Genomic DNA, 14,807 nt, shown 5'->3' on the forward strand with positions numbered 1-14,807 from the left:
TCTTTCCCCACCCCTGCGTACGCACGGTTTTCTATCGTAACTCGATCGTGTCGGCACACGGACAAATGTCGCGTGTGCAATAATTCCGAATCAATTCCGCTTCGGGTCGAACGATTTCCAAGCTGAACAGAGTTCCGTCCGCGTTCTGATGTGACACCGTTCGGGCGACGACTGACAATCGTTCCTTTCGTTCACCGACAAGTGCTGACGGTTCTGAGGTTCCAGCTCATACTTCGCGAGACTGAATCACGTACGGAACTAGTCGATGAAAACTGAGTTCAATTGAACGAACAGTGCACGGCGAACGCGACGGTGCAATTTGTAGGGAATAACGTTGCACAAGGCTCTTTCGGTTTCGATTCCACTTCGGCGAGACCCTCTCGCAGTGCGTCGCTCGTAACGCGGTCATGTTCCATTAGCTTCACCATTAAACGCTTGCCGATCCGCGTTCCATGGTTACCACGGTCTCGCGGCTTCGACGTGAACTGCGCCTGACCCGCGATGACGAACGCGAGCTATGTCCGTCAATCGGGAATATTAACAACTGATCCGGTTCGGAAACGTTTTTAAATCCGAACAATTTTCTACGTGACGCTCGACGTATTAAAATTCTGGTACAGAGTCAAATCTCGAAAAACTGGCCATGAAAATTCTGGACGCAGGCCGTAATTCCATTTGTGCCAGGAATCCAAACAATTTTGTTCGCGAAACGCAATTTATCGACGATCACTCCGCGTATCGCGATCGGATCTAGTGTTTCAAAGCCGGGCCTTTGATCAAATATCATAAAAATCCTATTATTATCGCGTGCACGGGAACGCGTCAACGGTCGTCGACGACGAATGAAACAAATGCAACGGCAACAAATTTTCGCGACGTCCGATCAAAGGCTCCGAGGGCCGATGCCGACGGGTTCTGCGCGCGGGGCGAGGGGAGGAGAATTTACGACCATGAACGAGAGAATCGTGAGGGAGGATCACGGTACACGACCATGAATTCGATGAGTCCGCGCATTGCGTTTCATCGATCGCGAGAAAATAATCCTTTGTCGACGCCGAATCTAGAAATCGAGCCGCGCGTCCGGTTTTCGACGAGAGATTAAACTCGCGCGTAAATACTAATAAACCCGGCACCGATCACCGTTACACGTACGAAAAACAGGTAAATTACCGTTAATGCGTTTCCGCGTTTTACTGCTTCGTATCGTGCCATTACCTCCATTAAACGAAATCGATCCTCGTTACGACGTGACCGAGAGACACGGTAGAAACAGACGTGAACGCGTCACGTATCAATGAAATTTCAGGAACAGTTCGGGGGGGCGTTTCGTCGGCTGTGTGGATAAAAATCGCGTCGAAGGGAGAGGAGATGAAAGATTCTGGGGACGAGGGAGCGTAGGTTTCACAGGATTTATGCGGTCGCGATAAACGTTCCAGCGTTTGCACGCAAATACGCGTGTAGAGAGAAATGCGACTGGAATCTTTACGCACCGACGACGGGACTGAATGCGAGCCCTTTTTCCGTAGATTTTTCGCGGCGGCGTTGTCCCGGGCAACAAAACCCTCCGGGCGAACCGGAAAACGGGCGACGAGCTCTCGCGCTGCGACGGGATCAAAGCTGGAGAAAGGTACCGCGTGGAAGAGAAAGAAATTATCCCGGATTAATTATGCTCGGATCGGGACACTGTAAACGTGGCTCCTCTTTGGAAAACGAGACGCTTCCGTCTTCGCGTGTGCCGCCCTTTGTTCTCTTCCGTGAACAGGATGGAACGTAATGAGGGTGGCCAGAGTTAATTTACGCGGCAATCGAAACTGGGCAACGGGAAACTCGGAAGTCGCGATTGCTTCTCTTTCGCGCTCGACCGTCTCGCCTCGTCCTTCACGAATCGCTTTCTCACGAATCGCGTGTTCAGAGAATCGATATCTCACCCTCTCGTTTAGAAAGATTACGAAGAGCGGCCTAATTGAATCTACGTCTGCGCGTATGAAATCGGTCGATCGAAGGATCGATCGGACGCTCGAGGCAACGATCGTAGACGATGAAACATCGCGCGCACCTGTGGCGATGGAACTCTTAATAGAAGTTCCCCCCTCGAATGTATATGTACATGTATACGTATATGTTTCATTTAATCATCGTCCGTTGAAACATCTGGCCCCGCCGACCCAACGCAGCGTGTACACGCGAAACCGTGCGTGAGCCATGCGTTTTAATTTGCTTAATGACGCTGTTACATCGTCGGCTTTCATTTGCCCGGACATAGAAGAGTTCGGGATTGATCCGCTGTTTCCAATTGACGCGTAAAACGACGTCGAACCTGAGAATTCGAACAGTCTCATAATATGTATTAGCAGTAAGTTCCACTGTCCTCCGAAGCGAAACGTAGGAACGTTAACAAATGCTCTTCTTGGCACGTGGTCCGAGTCTCGAAGCACCGTGGATCGGACGTTGTCCTCGGATTTCACGACAACGGTGGAATCGTTATCGTTCGAGAAATCTTGGTCGCTAAAAAACAGTTTTACTCGCGCACCGACGATCGTGGCGAGACCGCGTTCGGAAAAACGTTTTCCCGTGTCGCACGACGCCGGAGAATCGTCGGAAGGCGAGAACAGCTCTGCTTCCCGAGACGAGATAGGGGCAGAGGTGGTCAGGACGCCGCTACGATCGTAGAGGATGCGGCGCCGACCCGTAGAGGGAGAGGCTGCTTCGGAATTTAATCTAAAGTAGAATCGCACTCCCACGGGAGGACCTCGCTCACACTTTATTTTATTTCGCTTTATACCTTTTTGCGTGCTCGGAACGGTAGTTCCTCTGTATAATATCCAGCTGGTACGAGCGTCGGGTATCCGTTCCGACGGTATTTACGGCCGGAGAACCGATACGTAGCTAGCAGCTACGCACGCTTTCCGAGGGCTGCACTTAAGCGAACGTTGTCACGACCGTTTCCCGTGACGGCGACGAATTTCACGGCCGGTGAAATAAGGTGATTAATACGAACCCGGATATTTATCGCCTTTACGGGCCGTTTAAAGGCGAAAGAGATCGAACCAATACGACGCAGAAAAATATATCTGAGACAAAAAAAGATGTATGCTTTACCCGTAACGCTGGTCATTGGTATACTCTTTCTCGAGATGCGAAATTTTGTGGCTCTGAAACGAAAAAACGAGTTACCACAGGCTTACTGCGCAGTCACTACGGTAACTCGATAATTCTCTTTAGTCAGAAAATTTACATCGTCCACACACGATCGACGTGCGTACATAATATAACAAAGCAAAATCGTATCAGTGTATTAACATAAAGTGAATCAATATAATAATTTCGAGGCAAACAGGGATTGTTCAATAAACATGTTCATCGTATAAACAAATTACGCGCTCGCTCCTCTCCATTAAAACAGATATTTCTGGCTTGCGCGCGACCAGATAACAGAACAGTCAGTGCGATTCGTTTAACAGTACGAAAAATCAAATCTGTAAATTGCACGGAAACGCGATACCAATCGTTATATACATATGTACACATGTACGTGTGCGTATACGTGTTTCAAATTAAACATAGCTACCCCTTGGTCGGGCCAGCAGCGACCCTTCACCCCCTCGTTTATCGTTCTCATATTTTTCAACGGGCCCCGCAGAAAAAAAAGAAAAATGAGGAGAAGGAAATACGCGCGCCCGGCACGTATTTGCATAAAAAAATGCATAGTCATAGAAAAAACAGCGTATGCGTCGACACGCGTGCACAACGAATGCAAACACGCGTCCCGCCGCCGCCGCCGCCAAGATACTACGAAACTTTCGGCAGGCGAATGCGACTGGCGTCGTCAAATACTTCGTAACGAGTGGAGTTAGAAGAAAATTGCAAAAGGTGAGCCTACTGTTCTTTCTTACATCGTATCACGGGCAACGCCTCATCGTTTCATCGATGGATACGATCGAGCTCACTGGTAATATAAGAAGATTTTACCGGTTTGAATGTACCTGAACCGAGTAACGAAACGCGCGAGAGAAGAGACACGTGCGTGCTCCATCCCTCTTTGTGACGACTCTATCTCGCGTTCCTCGGCCTTCCGTCTTCCAAGAAGATGCGTCACCGACCTCCAACCTTACGAACCATTTCTCCCGCGGAACACCGAAATCTTTCGGCCGAATTTCACCGGATGCTCGCGCCAAAGAATCACGTCGTCGAGAAAAATGGTACGTGTGTACCGTGGGTCCCTTGGCTCGGGGGATGAAAGCGTAATGAGCCGTGATCTCGGCGCACCGCGGATTTGTTCGACCGGCTTCGACGAATTTCGCACGCTTGAAATGCAAACCGCAGCAACGGTTCGTGTATCACGCCATATGATCATTGATCCGCCGTCGTTTGCGCTCCGATTTTCGATATCATTAATATGTGAGATATTTTTTTCGATGAACGTTCGTTACAACGGCATGGAGCATCTTACGGACGCCCTCGAACATTCCTCGACCTCGAAGCTTTAAGCTGTCGTTTCTGAAATCGTACCTGTCCGACAGAATTGCATGAAACGTAAGAAATATATTTTCGTCTCGGAGAACAACGACGGTGCATTGTTAGTTTAATCTTGTTTGCCCCGTCTGTTTGGAATTGCGTTCGAAGATCCCGGGGGAAAGACGGGGGTAGAGAATTTCAATTTTACACAGACGGGTCATGAGCTTATCTCCCGTTGAAGCACGTTCATCGTGGGACGAAGCTCGGGACGGGACATGGTGTAATCGCTCGGTTATTTTATCTCCGGGAAACGTCTTCGCTGGGAGGCATTCGCCAATTAGGAACGGCAAGTTCGCCCGCTGTCTCTCGTTTATCGTCAGAATCTTATCTGCGCGCAATACGCGGGCTCGTTTCGAATCTTGAGCCTCGCTGATACGATAACGAGATAACGTAGTAACCGTGTTCTGTAAAATTGCTTTCCCGGAGATCGCTGGCCACTTTATTGCAACGTTCTTTCGCCCTGAATAACTTCATGAACGGGACATTGTTTCCTTCGACAAACATGCCAAATGAACCAGAACAAGACTCGAGTCCGACGTTCGAGTCCTTCGTAGTACGGCTGGAACGAGTCGATTGATAATCGTTCGTACAACGGCAACAGCCACCATTGATAGTTCGCAAAGTGCTCCGAGTGCCAAGGACGATCCGATAGACGATCTGAGACGTCCAGGATTCGGAATCCCAGCGTCGAGTAGTACTCGAGATGCGGTTCAAGCGACCCTCCGCCGAACCCGGTCCGTGGACGCTCGATGAACCATCGACCCCTTAATGGCCCTCCGGGTCAATTATTCGCTCTAATGGGAGCCGAATCCGAATACCTGTCCCTGCCCATTCTCTACTCCGTTCCCTGGCGCGAATCTCGCCTCTTCTTTTCGAGCTCTCTGGCGTTCCTTGACGCCACGGTCGTAACGCGATACTTTCGGCGACTGAGAAGTCGCTTCTTCGCCGGGATTCCGTGACGAAGGAGAGTGGATGGAAACGGTGGTACGTGATCCGGGAAAGGGGTGGCAGAGGTAAAGGAAGGAGAAAACGTGAAACCCAAGATGGCGCCATCGAGACGTGTCGCAGCGAGTTATGAAACAAAAGGGTGGCGGCGAGTCACCGACCAGCCGCAGCTTCCCTGCCGTTGCCGCGATGCGATGCGACGCGACACCCAGGGAGACGCGTACGCCGAGGAATCTTAGGGCATTTCCATTTCAAATGCGCCGACACTGGGGACACCGACGGAACACCCACTCGTGTTACTGTTTACTCGCGCTAGCTAAGAGTCTCTCTCTCTCTCCCACCCAACAGACACCACCCGCGTTTCCCTTTCGCTCTCCCTGCACCCGAAGGAAGTGAAATTCGCCGTAATGAAATGCTTTCGCCGCATGCGTTCGGCGCGTCGAGACAGTTTTCTGGATTCTCTCAGTGGCTGCAGGACTGATCGGGGGATGGCTGCTATGGGATCTCGCATTGGAACGCATTAATTTCGTCGTGGAACGACAGTTGATCAAACGCGGAGGTCTATCGTCCGAGTATTCTTTCATTGGAAGTTTCAAACTAGATTTCAGATTGGGAGAACAGAAAACTCCGAGTCCGAAAGAATCCATAGCTTCCCGTGGCAAAAAATCGAAGAGCTGGGACAACTCGCGAATTCACGAAATGCGACGAGACGCGGCCCCCTCGAACTTTGCCGATTCATCGAGGTGCATTCGAGGTGTATTTAAATGAAGAAGGAACGATTTCCTTCGAGATCATCGAGACAGTCGTGGTGACTCGTGGCGAATAAACCGAAGGGATGCGCGAGTCATTGATGAATCACGAGCCACCGACGCTCTCATCGGCCAATTCCATTACCAAGATTATGTCGTTCGCTCGTTCCGAGGGGATGCTTACCCCAGGGACGTTCGGAAACGGAGAGATCCCTCGGTTTTCGCGAGCCGCGCGGCTTTTATTCAACCACGTGAGCGAGTGGGTGCTCGCGTCCCACGTTAATTAGTTCGAGACGGGTGAAAACTGTTTGCGTTACCCTCCTTCCTACGCGGGGCTACGGTATGGTCGGCCGACGGGGATAACGCGAACAAGCCCGATCGTTGTTTCGTCCTTCCTCCATCTGGGCAGAGCCTCCGCTCCGACCCCTTTTTCTATGTTTTCGCAACCCGAAGGGAGCCGCCACCGTGGTCACAGATGCGGAAAACCATCCGCGTCGTCGGAGCCAACTTTCGGGTCCTCGTACCGGAAGGAAGGGTCGCGCGATCGGTCGTCCCCGCCACGGTGATTTAAACAGAAGTCGAATAGCCGCCGGCTAGTTCAGTGTCGCTCCTCGGTCGGAGCCGGAGGATCGGTCCCTGATCCGATCTCCATCCGGTTTGTCACCGAGCGATCTAACTCTCACGTGTACCACCGACGGCAGCAAATGTTCCTCCGTTCTTCTCCTGTTCGCGAAGCGATTCCTCCGATCAACGCGAATTAATTAGCGACGCAGTGATCAACATCTTCTTGCTGGATTTACCGAACCAATTTATCTGGTTTGATCGTATTATCTCTGTCAACTGATTAAATGCTAGTCTAGGAACGGGAGATGCTTATTGACGAACGAATCGTCGAGAACCGTCAGAGGCTTACTACGAACGCACGAAGTCGTCTGTAATCATTTTTCAACCGAATCGATCGGGAGAATGTGTAGTACAGAATTCTGGAACGTCTGCAGTATCAGTTACCAAGTTTCGCCTCTCGTTTCATCCTTGCTCGAATCAATTAAAACTATCGCCACTTCGCAGCCACGCTGCTACGCCGAAGGCATACGTTCCGCCTGATTCATTAATTAAGTGTTCTCGAGACGTTTCGTGTTTACGCGCTACCCTTCCCTTTGCATCTCGTCCCCGTATTTTGCTTGCCTCGTTTCCACCCGGCCGTCGAGACAGTCGCGTAATTCTGTTTGTCTTCGTCTTGAGTTTTCGCGGCCAACTCCCCTCTTTCCGTACGAATTCGATCTTAATTAGTAGCGCCGAACGGTGTGCCGCTTCAAAGCCCGATGGGAATTCACCCTATTGGAAGGAAAAACTGTTTGACTCTCGGAGTTCAAACGACGGGAGATACCTTTTTCCAGAGAGAATTCGAACGAGTGATTTTGACCCTTTATTATTTGAGAATTTCACTCTCTCCTTTTGTTCGTTTATCTTCCGTTCATTCTTTTCAGAGTCAGACGATAATTCCTTCCACTTATACGCCGGCTAATTTACGCGGGATCATATTAATTAAATTCGAAGATGGTAAGAGGATATCGAAGAGAGAGTCCTTTCAAGATTAATGACTAATCCTCCTAAGTAGTTTCCCGTACTATGCGCAGTCGACCATTGAGACCCCGCTCGCATCCGAAACGCGAAATCTTCTGTCAAGTACCGTAGCGTTGGCCGTGCCCACGATCACATGTTATTCACTTGTTTGGAAATGAGTTTCTCAAAAATTCGTCACTAACCCGATTTTAATAAATTGCGAAGAACGAGAGGTCGCAATGCCACTCGAACAAATTGAATGTAACGAATACAAAAGGGAATCGTTTGTACAAATTCCAAGAAGATCCAATTTCGATCGTGTCCCAAGTCCTTTCTCAAGGGGAAAGGCGTGAGAGAAAGAGAGAAAGAGAGAGAGAGAGAGAACACGGAATCGTTCAATTTTCAACAAAATGAGAAGGAGCTGGAAACGGTGGACTCAGGGGCTCAAACGAAACCGGCGATTTTCGGATCAACGACCACGGAACAAAAGGTCACAAAGCCGAAGGCGGTTGCCGGCGACCAATATTGAACCACGGCCGGATAAGCAGAATTTGCTTTCGATTCGTTCCGTTTCCGGTGCATCGACTCGCCCTCGAGACATCTCAAAACGTATTGGAAGTACGAAACGTCGCGGGGGTTTCGATCTCGCGCGAGTTCAACGTTTACTCACTACCCGTCGGCAAATCGGATCAACCGATAAATTCAGTGTCTCACGTCGAACGTGTTTCTACTCGAGCGATCCATTACTATACAAAACGAGACAGTAAGAAGTGTCTCGAAGGTCACGAAATTGGCAAGAGTCGTAGGAGAGTCTCTGGCGATCGTTCGTGAATTATGCACCGCGCCATAAACACGCATAAAAGTTCTCTAGCCGGCCGAGATAAGGAGAGAAGTGGAAAGCTTGGCGTCTACTAAACTTTCCTCCCGAGGAAGGGATTCCTCGGTCGGCCGGAAGCCGGAGCCTGGTTGGCCGGGGGACATTTGGACGTCCGAGTACGGCGGTTCGACAAGGACGCTCGCGGGACATCAAATATTCAGCTCCGTTCCTTCCTTTTATAGGTCCGCCCGGTCCCACCCTTTACGACGCCTTAAATTCCCCTCGCGCATTTTTTACCAAACACGCCAAGTCACGTGCTGCCGCGCTGTGTTTTAGATGGCCGTTCCACGAGTCGCGGCTCAACCGTTCCGAATGAATATGTTTATGATATCGACAAAATCTAGGCAGGGCAGAACGAAACGGAACGGAATTACGTACGCCACGTTCGTTACTCTTTAACGTTCACTCCCCCGCGTCGGACACTGGCTCTCAGGGGGTGTCGTTCAGAGAGACGCGATAGAAGTCGAGGGTGAAATTTTTCAGCTACTCGAACTCCGAAATTCGCCGGGGCAATTAAACGCGTTTCCATTCCAGCGTACAGACAAAAATGCACTCTGGCCAAATTAATTTTCATTCTAGACTCTCCCCTCCGTTCGAGTCGTCGTCGTCGTAATAAAATATGAAATTTAGAGGAGATCGTCGGGACGTCCGTTCCGCGGGAACGCTCCACCGAAATCGCACCCCTGGAGAAATTTCGATTTAAGAAGAACTCTTCTTCCGCCACGAACGGCACGCGGTCGTCCAAAAATCGTGTCCCCGCGAGGACGAGTAAAAAACGACGGACTCGTCGGCTCAATGAAACTTTGAACAGTTTCCGGTGGTTGGTCGACGCGATTATATCGTGCAATTTTTACAACGTCCGCCGCACGTGTCGTTTGGTACACAAGCCCGAGCGAACGTGGCCGCGTCCGATCCAATGAACCGTGTCCCGGGGTCGGAAGTGGCGTCGTATTTTCCGGCAAGTGTCCCGTTGCGGAGTACCCCGAGTCTCTTCTTCGCGTCGATGCCACCGGAAACCCGTTCGACGCAGCGACCCGGCCGGCGTAGCGTCGGGAGAGAGCTTCTCGCGAGCACGGTCGCTCGACCGTCTGCCCGGCCTCCATAGATCCGCCGACGGTGTTTACGTTACGCGTTAAGCCCCTCGCGTCGGGCATTAAACCCCGCATAGCCGAAGCCGCACATCGGTAGCCAAAGCCCCGTGAGCATCGTTACGCCGCGTTACCTACCGCCCCCTTTCGCTCTCCATTGCCGAAATTACCAACGCCCACGCATCGGCGGGATATTTATCCGTATCGCGTTCGTGCGAGACATTCGTTTCCCGTCGAAGTCAGCGACCAGATCGACCCGTTCGATCCCCGAATCGCTTTTTCCGCATACGCGACTCACCAATTTCTAACGTCGCTGTCTATGAACTTTCGCTTTGCCCTGCCTAACTATCATTTCTTATCGAGGAACGTACCTACGCCCGAAGCGAGCACCGAGCCCTACCGTTCCTCGACGAACCGCAGCCATTCGAGCGAACGTTCTGCCTGTCTGACGATCTCACGAAGCGCACACGTGGTCGAATTCGATTCACGGACTTGTGTACGTGTAGAGGCTGGCCGACACGCTCAGCTTCACACACGGCAGGGGATTAGAACACTGTAGAGGCAGGATACGATGCAGCGATGGGGTGGAACGTTCAGGCAGGCGAACCCTTCACCCGACTCGATTCGTCAACCTGTACCGTGTTCTCTCGACCCTCTCGATCTTGGTGCACGCTCGACTCTTCTTCTCGCCTCTGACCTCGCTGAACCGCAACTTCGTTCCCGAGTCCCCGTGCTCGGTCTCCTCCGGCTCGAGAGTTGATTCGCGGCGCGTAATTTACTAGCATCTCCCTCTCACTCCCTCTTTCTCTCTCTCTCTTCCGGCCCTTCTGGCGAGCTGTCGCCGAGTCGACGCGTCGGTATGTTAATACGGAAGCGTAAAGATCTTGTGGCTTGGTAATCTCTAGCTCCGATCTCGAAAGTGTGTCTCTCTAGCACCCGCAGATGCACCGAGTTCCACCGTCGATTCAACTCGGCAAATTCGTCTCGATTCTTCCCAGCGAGCCCGGATCATTTGTACCGATTGCTCGTTTTCCACGCGAGTCGCAAAACATTTTTGATCTCAATTCAGAAAACTAACTAACTAATTACGACGTTAAAACGAGAAACGGCTGTTCGAAGGTACGCGATGCCTGTCAGTTATTTTTGAGAAACCTTGGAGATGAAAGTCGACCGAACATAGTTCACGAAGGGAAGCCCCTATCCCAGCCACGCGGGGTTAAATGCGACGAGGAAATCCCATATGTCGGGAAGTCCCACCGCGTTGCTGGCCCGATCCACATATATTAAGGGAGAAATCGAAGGGGAACCCGAGACGAGTCCTCGACGAGATTTTGATCCACGTAATCCCGTCCATTACGCTTTCACAAATCCTTCTATATGATCCATCCGTCTATTTCTTACACCGCTCAAACATGCAAACGAAGCGTCCGCTTTGTCTCGTCCGCCTATTTAAATAATACTTGAACCGAATTCCTGTTTTGACAGCAGAATCGGTAAATAAAAATGATTTCACAGTTTATCGCGCGACGTAATGTCTCGTCGTAAAAGATCGTAATGCTCACGACAGCACCGTGTGTGGCTATTTCAAAGATATCCGTTATCAATTTCATATAAAACCGCGGAACAGCGATTTTACGATCCGCGGTCGCTACGTTTAACGCGCGGCCGGCTATAACGAAACTGGCGCGAGCGGCGTTCCAATGAAGTGTCTGAATTATTATCCGCCCCCGCGGATTTAGTCGAGTCACGCTAAAGTATTTATGCGTAAGGAGAGAGCGAGAGGGTGCGGCGAGAAAAAATGAAGGGCGCGCATTAAAGTCGACGTTGACGTACGGCCGGAGAAGCGAAGGGGTTATGAAAAAGATTCGGTGGACGTATATAACGTTGGCGCAAGGGTGCATCCTCTGGAAACAAGACGCGAGGGAAATATGCGAGTTTAACGCTGGCCGCGTTAATTAAACGCTTAGAACTCGGGTTAAATAATAACCCGAGCTAATAACATTTCGCGTGGATGTTGCTCTCCACGTCACGGTTTCTCTGGCAATTTCGTTTCTTAAGCGTTCCGATTAAATCGAAACACAGCGAGTAACGTTTTCAGAAAGTACAAAATCGAATTCGGTCGGACTCGCGTTCGTCGACCGATGAACGAAAGTCGAACGTAACGGGGAAATGGCTGGTGTAATTGTTTGCAGAGAAGTTTGATAAAAATGTTCGTTTACAACGAGTCGTTCAGACGACGAGAAGTTCTCACGAGCCATCACTACCGTACATACAAAACTTCTCCAATTTTATTACAGATACCTTAATAATCTAATTTAAAGTTAGAGTTGATCGACGTTCATTTAAGTTAATTAAAACTTTAATTAGTCGATCAAACTTCTGTACGACTCCTTTGTATCTTTTTAGACTGACAGGGCGGAATTTTTCGCTCACCCGACGTCGGTTCACGGTCTTCAAAGATCATCCAAAATCTGTCATCGTCGATGACAGATCAAATCTGTCATCAGAGTTCAGTTTTTAATTCCTCTCGTCGAACCGCCTGTTTCGAACTCTGCAATCGTTCCGCAAATTTATTCTTGCCCCTAGACTTCTAATCGCGACGCATGCACACGGGGGCGAGCACCGCGTGGCGTCGTTTCAAGGACTTACTTTCGTGGAACCGTCTTGGAGAGAAACGGACGGGAGGCGACGGGAAACTTCCAGCGAAAACTGGCCGAGGGAAACTTCCCCGGTCGAACATCAACGCTACAACTTCTCCGGAAGCGATCGCGGTTTCCCCTTTTTTCTCCTTTCGTCGGCTCTCCGAGCAAAGTCGCGCGAAAATCGGCCGCTGGGATCGCTGTGCAGCATCGCGGTCTCCCTGGCCCGACGGGTGCCCTCCTCCCGGCCCCCTCCTTTCTCTCACCCTTAACGCCGCCGGATTAAAGTATCGACGACACCAGCCGTGCCTGAATAATTCAGGACCGAAAGTTTGAACCGCGACCGAGGCGAAAGCTCCTCTTCGTGGTTCGACGCGAATCCCGGTGCGTGCGGAGGATTTGAAAACGATTGAAACTCGGTTTCTGTTGCAGGATTCGCGCTGATGAGGATCGTCGAGGTCTATAAGGAGATACAAGAACAGGAAATGAACATCGTGAGTATTCCCGTTTCATTCTTAAAAAAAAGAATGTCTAAACGCGTGAGACGAGAAACGTTCGTGCAGTCGAAGATTCGTATGAACGATCGATCTTCCGACGTGATTTACCTCGCACGAAATCGCGATCTCGAGCAATATCGTTCAGTGAAATTGTGAGACGTCGAGTCCGTCGCGTTCGCTCAATTATTAACGATTCTCGACCCCCGAGCGCGATGAATCTTGCGCCCTTCAACGAGTTCCGCGCCGCGCGTAGATTTCCCTCGATGAATCGTGAGAAACATCGTATCCAGCCCCGAAAATCAAACCTTGAATAGTTCATAAGGACGATCCACGGAAGGGTAGGCATTCGTAAACGAGCTCAGGGTGGTCGATCCGCTGCGGGAAGGAATAAATCGTCTCCCGTTCTCCGTGGCCCGATTCGGTCTCGAAATTATTTAAATAAACGACCACGCGGCTGATGCAATTAAAAGTAGGGAAGATTTATGCGGGACGCGCGAGAAACCGAAATCCACGACGGTGGATTCGTAGGTGCAAACGGGGGCCGGAGAGAAGGCAACGAGTTCCGACCCGGTCGGAATATTAATTGGAAAGTTAAAAGAGTATTCTGGTCGTTTAGCCCCTGTCTCCGTCACGCGCCCTTTCCTAATCACCGACTCTCTTCCTCCTCTCGTCCGTCTTTCCCGCGGTTTCGTCTCTTTCTCTGTCCGCGACGGTGTGGCGACGCCGAGTCGCCGCGGCCGCCGTGTTCAGAAACACATGGAAATCTCTTTGATCCTTTCGCGAGAAATCCCAGACCGCCTCCGGGTTGAGATCACACACCTGCAGACGTCTCTTTTGAGAGTGAAAATTCGTTCCGTTACGATTTCACCCCGTGGACAGCGATACCAGCTCGCGTCTTCGAAACGGCGGCGTCCCGCCGAGGGTACCGTCCGTCCACCGAGATCGGACACGCCGGGTTTTAAAGAACTTCTGACGCGGCCGCGAGAACGCGGCGATAATGAATGAAAGACCTTCTTGCTGGACATCTCCGGTGACTCGTCCCGTCGAAACGTTTCATACTCCTCGCGAAGGTGACGATTCTTATCGATCCGGTCTGCGATCGCGACGCGGCACGCTCGAATCGCGGTCGAGACGGTGAACCGTGAAGCTCAGATACCAAGAATCGTCGGAGCCACGGCGTAATGGGCACGCATGCCGCGCAGGTCCATTCCCCTTAAACCCTTGCCTCGTTTCTCCAGAATATATATTCCCATCGCGTGATCCCGTTCCCCCATACGAGGAATATTCCCGACAATGATCCCCGAGCCATTATGAACGATCGTAGCGGATCCGGTCGTCGTTTCGAGCGAACGTTAACGTCTCGAAAGAGAAGGTCTGGCCCCTTTGATCCCTCCCGGCTGGCGAAACGAAGAACAACATTTCCCGGCAATGGTCGCGGCGTTATTGCCCGCGCGATTTTCGCGGAATTGCGACGTCCGAGCAGACCCGTGCTTCGGCCGACCGTGGAAAACCGCGACCGGAAACCAGGACCGAACTAATTGTTTCCTACGTGACCGTAGTCGATAACTTCCGTTACCCGGAAAGTAATTGTTTCCTCGACCAGACCCCGTTCCACGTTTCCTCCCAGCGTTTTATGGCCCTCCGGAGCCAGGTTCACCGAGACTTCGGTGATATCGGATGATTTAAGAGTCGTTTTTTCTACCGCCGAGAGACATTCTCGTGCTGTACCAGCGGAATCATCGTGGTCTCTCGGAACAGATAAGAACGAGCTCACCGGGAAGATATTGCGCGTGTCTCGAAGAAGTTCGCGACCGTCGCCGCCCGAATGCTTCGGGAACGAGTACGTGCTCAGGTTTATACGGGAACACCGAACTTCTCACTGTTCCGAAATATCGTTACTCTTTTCTCAATGCACAGACCTTCGCACGCCTGTT

The 14,807-nt window shown here is 51.0% G+C and overlaps 1 protein-coding gene across 1 annotated transcript in view; it reads left to right on the forward strand.

Moving 5' to 3' along the window:
- The window catches only part of IRSp53 (Insulin receptor substrate 53 kDa), a 106,681-nt gene that overhangs the window by 78,348 nt on the left and 13,526 nt on the right, over nt 1-14,807 (forward strand). The window contains exon 5 of the mRNA XM_018029435.2: nt 12,809-12,870. Coding sequence (XP_017884924.1) covers nt 12,809-12,870 — 62 coding nt within the window. The remainder of the gene's footprint in view (nt 1-12,808; nt 12,871-14,807) is intronic.

The sequence above is a fragment of the Ceratina calcarata genome, unplaced genomic scaffold (assembly GCF_001652005.2).
Source record: "Ceratina calcarata isolate Rehan_Ccalc_2016 unplaced genomic scaffold, ASM165200v1 scaffold48.2, whole genome shotgun sequence".
Lineage (NCBI taxonomy): Eukaryota > Metazoa > Arthropoda > Insecta > Hymenoptera > Apidae > Ceratina > Ceratina calcarata.